General features: G+C 34.6%; 1 protein-coding gene across 1 annotated transcript; it reads right to left on the minus strand.

Annotated features, from left to right (window-relative positions):
* Nucleotides 1–505: 505 nt before the first annotated feature.
* Nucleotides 506–1,941, minus strand: LOC149881169 (uncharacterized). The gene is made up of 3 exons (XM_090067943.1): nt 1,642–1,941; nt 1,097–1,569; nt 506–551 (listed from the first exon to the last, which is right to left on the minus strand). The coding sequence occupies exons 1-3, from the start codon at nt 1,939–1,941 to the stop codon at nt 506–508; spliced, it is 819 nt and encodes a 272-aa protein (XP_089924069.1).
* Nucleotides 1,942–10,760: the final 8,819 nt, after the last annotated feature.

The following is a 10,760-nucleotide window of genomic DNA, read 5'->3' on the forward strand; positions in this document are numbered from 1 at the left end:
TTTTCGCTCTTTAGCGATTTCTCGCAATTCTTTCAACGTTTTGTTTTCCATTTTTATTATATCAAGAAAATTATTTAACCCAAAATCATTTTTCTAATATTTTTTATTTCTTTTCAATTCTCTGAAAAAAGAATTGAAAAAATTTTTTACATTTCTCACAGACTTTTTTTTTCTAGCTTTTCCGAATTTAAAATTTCAATCTTTATTCCATCTTCCATTTTTCCATTTCGACGTTCCAAATATCTCCATCCATGTCCTGTCTTTTTCATTGCTTTGTAAAGGGATTTGTATTCAACCACTTCCCCGGTTTCCATATTGGTTGTTTTCACAGACACAGGCTTATTTCGAATTGAAGCAAGTCTCTCGTATTTTGGATCGATCGGTTTTTTTTCCGTTTTCTCATTTTTCACTTTTATTCCTTTTTTTAGTCGACCCACTGGTCTATGTTCTTTTACACCTTTCAAAAGCGAATCTTTACTTATTAGATTATTCTCAATCGCAATCATCATAAAGGCAACAATTTGTTTGAGGTTAATGTGATTCCATTTTCACTAAGCAAATTTTTCAGATAATTTTTTGTATATCTCATGTTTTATTTTTAAAAAGAAAAAAATTTTTTAAATCATTTTTGTTAAGAATCTCATGACGGTCTTTCAAACCTAATAAACAACGCTCATGTTGGTTCCGTTGGAAACAAAATTGAGCAATTTGTCGGAAATGATCACTGCAAAAATAACAGTGTTTTCTGGTACTGCTGTTCGAAATTTGAGGTTGACCACCAATTCTGCCGTTTCAGAAACAACTCTTTCTTTTTGCTTGCTAATGTCGACAAAAAATAACGGAAACAAATTTTTATATTCAAGCAGAGACAAACCAGATTGACAAACAAGTTCGTTTGTACCATAATATTTATTCGTCAAAAGAGAACGCGTCAGAATGAGCCATGGTAATTTTCTTTTCACCAAAATTCAAGTCGTAATTGTAATTTGGATATTTTATTCCATTGACGGTTACGAAAAAATTGCTGACATCGCAATGGTTGAAAATGGCTGGATTTACGATTTGACTGGAATTCTTGTTTGCCTGAAGCCCAAACACGATATATCTCGGAACGCTTTTGTCTGTGATTCTTCCAAGTGTCCAGGTGAATTCTGTGAGACCAGCAGGAATGGCTTGTCTTTCGACTTTGTTTGACTTATATGCCACTGGGACGGAAATTTTACTCGCCATTAATTTCAAGAATTCGGCTTTCTTCGAAACATCCAACTCAATTCTAGGCATAAAAAGTCTGAATTTTTTAAGGTCGATCATTCCTGCGGCAACAGTCTCAGCTCTGTAAATGGCATCGTCGTATTCTTTTTTTGTGAAGGTAATGGTGTGTCTGAATCCATAAACGACTTTGTCGTAAGTTTCGCAAAAACCAAAAATGTGTTTTAATGGTATCTTGAACGAAAATGCACCAATGGATGTCGTGTCTGCAAACAAGTGGTCTCGTCTTATAACAAATCCTGAATTTCCGGTGGCGTTTGAAGTGTCTTTATACCACATTTGCTTCAAACCATCTGCAAGCTGAAAACCAAAAGGGTATTTCAACAATCCAAGCATGGTTGTTCCTTGACCTGGATACATGACTCTTTCCACTTGTTGTCCTGATAAATCATAGGTGGTATCGCTGAACAAACACATGACGGCGTTGTTTATCAGAGCAATGTTGTCTGTTGCTGTGTATGCAGTTCCATCCGCTTTTTTGAGAACCCCTTCGACGAGGATGTAAGCATCAGACGGAACTGTTTGCACAGATTGACAATCAATCTCAAAAACGATCGATCCTGAAGAATTTAAATCGAGGTTTGTTGGGAGGTACTCGAAAAAATCAACTTTTTCAATGCCAGTGTCATACTCTGGCATTTCATCAACTCTTAATCTATCGGTGTTTATCATTTTTAAAATGAGAAAAAAAATTTTTTATGTCATTTTTGATTCGTTAAAAAAAATCAAGCAATCAAAAGCCCGCTCCCCATTTTAACGAGATCTTGGATTCTAGCCGCGTTCTTTTTCGTCATTTTCTTTTTCACTTGAATGGAAGAACCAAACATTTTTTTATGCAGCTCTTCCATTGGATTAATATACGGATCAGCCTTTGCCGCTTCGTTTACAATCGTGGTGAGTAATTGGTTTGGATTCACCGTTCCTGTCTTGGCGTAAACTTTTTCAAGCGCTTTTTTTCCTTTGTCGATGGCAACGTCTTTAGCAGTTGATATAGCTGAAGAGGCTAATTCTTTTCCAGCAGATTTGGCTGCTGTGATTGCTTCTCTTCCAATTTCGCTTGCTGCTGCTTTTCTCAATAAATGAAGAGACGATCGTGAAGCATTTGTGGCTGCCATTCTCCTCAAAAAATTTTTAATCGCGTCCATAATTCCTCCACCTCCAACGACGTTCTTTTTAAAATATCTTCTGTTGTTCACAATGAGCATTTTTTTAAAATGAGAAAATATTTTTTTTAGATCCGTTTTCACGACTCGATGTATTTTTGAATCGCTCTGTATTCTTCTTTGTTAATTTCCCCCTGTCTCAAAAGCTCGTCACAAATGGCAACGGCTTCGTTTCTCGATGCTATATTTCCAGCATGTCCTGCGGCGATGCTCATGTTAAGCCTTTGCGTAAGCACATTTGGATCGCTCGGAAGAATGATCACTCCTCGACCTTTTCTTCCACTCGTTAGTGTGTAATTTTTTTTCCAAATAGGTGCAATGATTTTGGTATATTTAGCACTTCTCGAAGCTTTTGGTCTGTTTGGATTATCTTCTCTCTCGATTGCTTGCGTTTCAACGAGTATTTTTTCATAATTTTTCATGTCCTCGCCTGTTACCTTTGTTATATCAGGATTGGATCTTGTGATCAATTCCCAAATACCTGTCGTCCCCTCATACTTTTCTCCATCAATAATGATGTCGTTATTATCGATAAAAATTTCTTTGTTCCCAATAAACATTTTTCCACGTTCTTTTGCGTGAATTCCAAAAACTCTGTCTGCATAAAATTTTTTGGCTGCATATTTGGACAAATATTCCAAAGCAGTATTTCCAACATTCATTTTTCCAAAAGTTTTTTCATCACTTTTTGAACTTTCAAAAGACGTCTCACTTTCTGGATAAGTCAAAGCCAGTGGAGTGTTTTCAACCTCTCTGTATGCGATGCTTTTTAGCTCGTTTTTCATATTTTCATTGCTCTCAATCAGAGGCTTAAAAAACTTGCTCAAATCAGTCTGATAATTCGCATCTGAAATGTTGGCGTTGAGACTTTCATTGTAAAGCTTTTCTCTATTAGCTCTATATTCTCTCAAAATCTCATCTCGCTTTTCAGGATCTTGTATTCTAAAAAAAGACATTTTTAGAATACGGAGAAAAAAACTTAAAACAAAAACTCGATTGCGTTTACTATTTCTTTTTAGATTCTTTAATTTTTCTTAGATTCTTTGAATCCATGGAAATCTACGATTTCTTGAACAGGTTGTTGAATGCTTTTATTGCATCCTCTCTTCCTTTTTGGATCATCGACTCTTTAGTCAATCTGTCAATGGCGCTTTTTGTCTTGGTTCGGATTTCTTCAGTCATAGTTTTGAATTTTTGAAGCTCGCTGAGAATTAGTTCGTACTCGGAATCACTCACAAATCCATCCATGAGAGATTTTGAAATGTGGTCACTAATCGTATTCAATTTTGACTCGGAAAGAACTTTCAATTTTTCATGCTTTTCAGCCTTTAGCATCATTTTTTTGTTCTGATGATTTCCGAAAATGGATAAAGCTCCCAATACAACAGCAACCCCTTCACACGCAATCGAAACTGGAGTGGCAACGACGGCTGATAAAAGTGCAATCCCTGTAACCCCTAAACCAATGCATACCGTTTGCAATCCGTCATCGGTGAAACGAATTATTTTTGCCGCTCGATGGTATTTTTTACTCAAAGCCATTCGTTTCACTTTTTCATCCTCTATTTCTTTTTGGATCTCGCTTATTTTTTGAAGCCGGTAAATATGTCCTCCATCCGATGGGGCTGTTGGAAGAACTGGATAAATTTTTTCAGTGTTTTTTATTATTTCCATCTTTTTAACAAAGACACATTTTTTTAAATTCGAATCGATGTAGTTTATTTTACAAAGCTTTTCACCTTTTTTAACGGTGACTTCCTAGTTGCTGTAATTGTGTATGGTCATGACTATGTCATCCACAGACTCGGAAAAAATAGCATCGTTTTTGAAATAATTCAATTGATTGCTTATTTTATTCATCAAAGTGACGACAGCAATTCCTTTGTCTAATTGTAAACCTACGGACAACGATATCTGCTTGTGAGCTAGAGGAAGAAATTTAATGTCTTGTTGAGCAAAAATCTCGTGCTGTCTGTTGATATTGAAATAGGTAGGATAATCCAACTTTTTCTTTGTTACAATAATGTTTTTCGTATTTTTTCGTTCCAACTCTTTGATTCTATCCTCTAAATGACTCAGATGGAAATTAAAGTTGTGAATCTCTGCTGAGGCGCTGTTTTTAAACAACTTGTGTGGGGCATGCATTTTTAATATGAAAATAAAATGTTTTAAGTCGTTTTATTTTCAGTTTTTTGTGCTTTTACATTTCCTCGTCAGAATCCATTTCTCCCAAATCCAAGTCTTCACACATCATGATGCTATGAGCTAAAGATGCATTTTTCACGATGACTGCTTCTACCAGTTTGACTTGAATAGACATAATAGAAGGACCAATATACACTCCCTCAATTCTAATTCCTCCAATGGCATAACATCTTTGATTGAGAAAATGATGTCCAGAAGAGTTGACTAAATTTTTATTAATACGTTCTCCTTTGATTCCATTTTTTATATCAAGATCTGTTTTCTTTCTATAAAATACAGAAGTAATGAGTATTTCGTCTTTCTCATTTTTATTTATAAACATTTTAGCATAAAACACAGGAGCTGCATCAGCATGGTCAGGTTTATATTTTAAAATACCCAATTCGTCTGAATTAATTTGCTTTTTTCTTCCTCCCTTTTTAAGTTTGGTTGACAATTTATCCACTTCACCTCTAGTAAACAAAGTAATCTTTTCCATTGTGCTAATAAACTTTTCTTCTTCTTCAGTTTTACCCTTTTTAGCATCAAAGCAAACAAAGGACATGGAATATCCAGTCAATTTTTGTGTTACCGGATCTTTATTTTCACACACACCATACGAAAATAACGTAGGTGTTCGTAATACAAGAGGACCATCTCCATTTGAATAAGAATATTTTACTGGTAATTTTTGATAGACCACTGGTTTGGTTGCAGAATAAATTTCTCCAACTGATAATTTGCTCTCATCAAAATTTTCAATCGTAATAAAATTCATCTTTTTATATAGAAAAGAAAATTATTTAACTCATTTTTTCAGAGAAATCAATTCTTTATGATCTACCCATGAGTTGAAAGAGTCTGGATATCCTTTCCATTTGACCAGTGATTTGCTTTTTGTTTGACGAATTATTTTTTCAATTCTGAGTATGTCTTGAGTTGTCTTTTGCATCTCCTGTTCGTAAAAAGCACCTTGTATTTCTTCACCATTAGCGTCAACGATTTTATACGTGGGTGGATTCGTATACTGAACTTTTGACACGTTAAAAACCTCTTCAGTCCATCTCGGTGTATACCCCTTTTCAAAATGAGACTTCTTTTTTACGATCCTCACTTTGTCACCCATTGAAAATTTTGGTCCTGCTCTTTCTGTTTGCGTCTTTCCATTCAGGTTCATCCAAACCCTATATTTATTCTTTTTATCGCTGGCTTCAACTGGAGTCATTTTGATGGAAGAATGCTTTGTGTTGTTGTAATTTTTCACCATTTCATCCAAAACGTCAATGTATTTATTGGTGCTGTTGGCTGAAAAATATTTAAACATTCTCTCTTTCATTGTTCTATTCCATCGCTCGACGACACAACTTTTTTCCTCGTTTTCAGTGGAATACAATTGCACTCCCAACGCTTTCACGTGTTTGTTATAAAACTCTTTTCCTTTGTCCACCCACAATTTGACACACTTTCTTGATCCTTCAAAGATTTTTTTAAACGCTTCAGCCACTTCAAGAACTGTTTTGCTTTTCAACGGAACGATCCATCCATACTTTGAAAACAAGTCGATCACCGTGAGCAAATATTTTACCCCATTGTTGAATTTTGAAAACGATTGCATGTCAACCAAATCTGCGGCCCATATTTCGTCCATGTCGTTCACAAACACTTTTCTTCTTTTAAAATGATGAATGACTGGTTTATGAAGCTCGTTTGCAAGTTGATCCGTCCATTTCAGGTTCTCCGGTGGGTTTTTTTTAAATCCGTTTGCGGATCCAGGAAATTCTTCGAATTTTTTGCAGATACACCTAATCCGAATTTAGCTTTGGCTTTGATGATGGGTGCGATAAGTTTTCTTTCGTTTATCTCTTTTTGAGTAGGGTTTTGAATGGAGTTCATTTCTTCAAGCATCATTTGATCTGCCAAATTTCTGCTTTGAACGTCGTTTAAATATTTATAAGCTAAATCGTGATGGTATGCTGCATTGTCCACTCGGTCTACTGGTTTGCTCCACTCTTGGTACATATCAGTGGATGTAAGCCTTTTGTCCAAGTTTGTGCCAGGTCCTGCAAAATTCATTCCTGGAATGTGCATTTCTCCTGGAAATTTTGCCCATGGAAGCTTTATTTTTTTTGAAAAATTGTTGATCGATTCCACCAAGTCTCCTCCTTTTGCTGTATGCGAAGATGTTCCTTTGAGCGCATGCGAAGAAACAAACTTACATTTGGTCGTTCCGCAAATTTTGCAAGTCCCTTTGACCATATGTCGGTTGTTTTTTGTGATTTCGTTTCTCAAATGGTTCGTTTCTGTTTTCCTTTTGCATTTAACACAGTACATTTTATTTTAAAAAAATATTTTTAAACTAAAAATGGAAGTGTCTGATTTGTCATGGAATATTGGAAAAATCAAAAGAAACAACAACAAGCTTTTACCGAGAAGCATTCGAGGAATCATCGTTGGAAAATCCGGATGTGGAAAAACAACGTTGCTTCTCAATTTATTGCTCAGACCTGGATGGTTGGATTATAACCATTTGCAATTTTTTGGAAAATCTCTTTTCCAACCCGAGTATAAAATACTAAAAAGTTCGTTCGAAAAAAAATTACCAAAAAAAATAATTCTCGACTTGTTCAAGGTACAAACCGAAATTGAAAAATTGAAACTAGATCCTGAATGCGTTATCAACGATCTTTCAAAAAATTTTTCCGAAACCGAGGACATGGAGTGTGAATTTTTTGAAACGGCTGACGATGTTCCTAATCCTGAAGATCTTGATTCATCCAAAAACAATTTAATGATCTTTGACGATTTGCAACTAACCAAACAAAACAAATGTGAAAAATATTACATCCGAGGAAGGCACTCCAACGTCGACTGCTTTTACCTCGCTCAAAATTATTTCATGCTCCCAAGACAAACGATCAGAGAAAACACCAATTTTATCTGTCTCTTTCCTCAAGACTTAAAAAACATTAACCACATTTATCAAGACCACGTTTCGAGCGATATGGAAAAAAAAGAGTTTGAAAAGTTTTGCAAACATTGTTGGTCTGAACCTCACGGATCTGCGGTGATTGATTTGTCGTCAAAAAAGGACAATGGAAAATATCGAAGCGGATTTGACACTTTTTATTTTCCAAAAGAAGCCATTTAAAATTCTAAAAATTTTCCACAGATCCGAAGGATTTAAAAAAATGTTACATAATAAAAAATGTCAGGCATAATCATCGACGTGGATGGAAATTCCAACGTAATCATAACAGAATTTTTAGACAAAATTGTTTTTGAAAAAGGAAAAACTTACGAAATGGCTTTTCTAGGACTTGAGACGTACAACAGCTTTCCAAACATCACCAGCAAAAACAATTCTTTCCGGTATAGCATGAACAATGGAGTCAATTGGGAAAACGTCGTCATTCCAGACAGGAGCTATGACATCATCGACATCAACAATTATTTACAAAAGACCGTCTCAAACACAATAAAAAATTATGCAACTCAAAGCGCTAGCTTCGTCACAACAAATAAAATAAGCTACTCTCCAGAAAACATAAAAATCGGATCCAATTTAAACACTTTAAAATCAACCATCACACTTGGATTGAATTATATGATGGATTTGAATGTGGATAACAGCATCGCCTCACTTTTAGGATTCACAAAAAGACAATTGGACTCTAATTCCGAATATGAGTATGACGATGTCGTCAGAATTTCAAGCATCAACACGATCAGAATCCTCAACAACGTCATCGGATCGGCTTACATCAACGGCTCACAATTAAATTGCATCTACTCTTTTTATCCAGCCGTTGGTCCTGGGTTTAAAATCATCGAAAGACCTACCCATTTGGTTTACCTCCCTGTCAAAGTCCCAGAAATTTCCACAATGATCACTCGCGTTGTTGACCAAAAGGGAAATTTGGTTGATTTTCGTGGAGAGGACATTACGATCCGTTATCACATTCGAGAAGTGAAATAAATATTTTTTCCCACATTTAAAAATGAGCAAATATGTTAGTGTTAAATTAAATGTGTCTCAGGGACAGATTGAAAAAATAAAAAAATCAATGATGACAGGTAAACCTGTGAGCATCCGTATTTCAAAAGATGATTTTAGCGGAAACGACGTTTTACTTGTAACACAAAATCAACATCGAAAAATTTTGGACGCTCTCCATCGAGGAGTTGGAGTCACCATTAAAATGAGCAAAACCCAATTGGAACATAACGCAAATGTGAAAGGAGGATTTATTGGAGCTCTTCTACCTTTATTAGGTATGTTGGGTAGTACACTTGCAACAAGAGTAGTTCCAGCTCTAGCCACCGGATTGTTAGCAGGTGTAGGGTCTTCTGCAGGTTCTGCTATGGTTGATAAAATTGCAGGAAGAGGTATCGTTTATTTGAAAAAGAATGGAAATGGAATGAAAATGGGAACACACAGAGGAAACGGATTATTTTTAACACCCTGGCCTAAAGGAGGTTCATTCAAAGATGGAGTTTATGTCAAAAGCGGTAGAGGATATGAATCTATCGGTGCTGGTTTGCTTCTCGAACCAAACTCTCCATTCTCAAGCATCCCTTTTTTAAATTTAATTTTGTAAATTATACAGTAAAAAAAACTTTTTAAAAATGATATAAATAAATTTTTTCTTGTTATAAAAAAAATGTCATTCTCCATTAAAACTTTCGACAAAGAAACAAACAGAAACGTTACATACGTATACAGAACTTATGATACGTTTATAAAAAGCCCACATTTTGAAGAATTTAGAAAAAATTTTACTGATGAAGAATTTAATTCTATGGTTAGAGATACCCATATCAAAAAATTAGATTGGACGACTAGAAACATCCTACTAAATGCACTCGAAGAAAAAAAACAAAAACTACACGCAAAAAAAAAAAGAGAGGCGCGAAGAGAAAAATATAAACACCTTTTTCCATACTTGAAGAACAACTACATAATCAAAGAATAAGACATGCACAACCTTTTTCATAATGTAATCACATTATGAAAATGCGCAAAAAATGAAAATGAGCAAGAGCCCGCTTTTTATAGTAGTTTTGTGCTCTTCAAAATAATTATACTGATGCAGAGGTTTTGACAGGTGTTTTTAGTGGTAAATGGGTTTTTGTTCCTCAAATTCAGTTGGTTCTATCAGATTCTAATTTACCTTTTGTTCTGAAACGTCATCAGTTTCGTCTCAGATTGGCTTATTCAATGACAATTAATAAAAGTGAAGGTCAAACATTTAGTAGGAGAGAATTGCGAGTTGACCCGGACAAAAATAGTATAAAGCTGAAATTTTGCACAGAGGAAGTAGACAGTCTCTGGATGAGCGTAAAAAAAGCCCCGTTGATTGCGCTACGGGAACATCCCTTTTGGGGCAATTTGGGGCAAAAAGTAGGCTAATTTTGACAACACCAAAATATGATTAATTATATATCGTTGAATCGAGAATTTAATGCTGATCAATATTTTTATAAGAACTATGACTTGAAAACAATTATTTTTTAAGTTATTTACGTTTGAAAAGTGTTAAAAGCGAATACCGCGCAAAACTTCATTCGATTTTTTGTTTTCAAAAGAAAATTTTTACTGCGAAAAACTTAATCATTTCTTTTGTTTTCATAACAAAAGTTTTCAATTAAACATCTTGTATGAGTGGATAATTAAGTTTTAATCCGAAAAAAGGTTGCGTTTTATTATATTGAAACTATTATATAGGAAAGTAAAACTTACAAGTTAAACGTTACGTGTAGTAAAAGTTTTTACATTTGAAAAAAAAAGAATGCTGTTTGTGTATTGTGCAAGCTTGGGTTTGACAAAGAAAGTTATGTCAAAGTATATGGAAAAGGTCTCAAAACATTGATTCGATTAAGCGAAGAACGGAGTATGAATAATAAAAGTAAAGATAATAAAGAGTAAAATAAAATAATAATAAAGAGTGTAATAAAATTTGTTTAAATTTACAATCTTATAAAAAAGATTTTTCGCGCAGCTTGTTAAATTAATTAATTAAGTTAAATTAATAGTTCATTAATTTTTCGAATCATTTCAAATTAGGGGCTGCCCATCATTTACGTCAACAAAATAGGGAGGAAGTGGATCTGAACTTTTTTGACAATTGTGACACTGGGGAGGGG

The sequence above is a fragment of the Hydra viridissima genome, unplaced genomic scaffold (assembly GCF_058129835.1).
Source record: "Hydra viridissima isolate aposymbiotic clone 2 unplaced genomic scaffold, HvirCarnegie_v1 scaffold_12, whole genome shotgun sequence".
Lineage (NCBI taxonomy): Eukaryota > Metazoa > Cnidaria > Hydrozoa > Anthoathecata > Hydridae > Hydra > Hydra viridissima.

Bases quoted from the DNA above. Each gene is read 5' to 3' on its own strand.
- LOC149881169 (XM_090067943.1), bottom strand. From the start codon at position 1,941: ATGATAAACACCGATAGATTAAGAGTTGATGAAATGCCAGAGTATGAC. The intron at 1,570-1,641 runs GTGGAAAGAGTC...TTTGGTTTTCAG, and splicing joins ATGATTTATCAGGACAACAA to CTTGCAGATGGTTTGAAGCA. The intron at 552-1,096 runs GTTTGGGCTTCA...AAATTTGCTTAG, and splicing joins AGCGTTCCGAGATATATCGT to TGAAAATGGAATCACATTAA.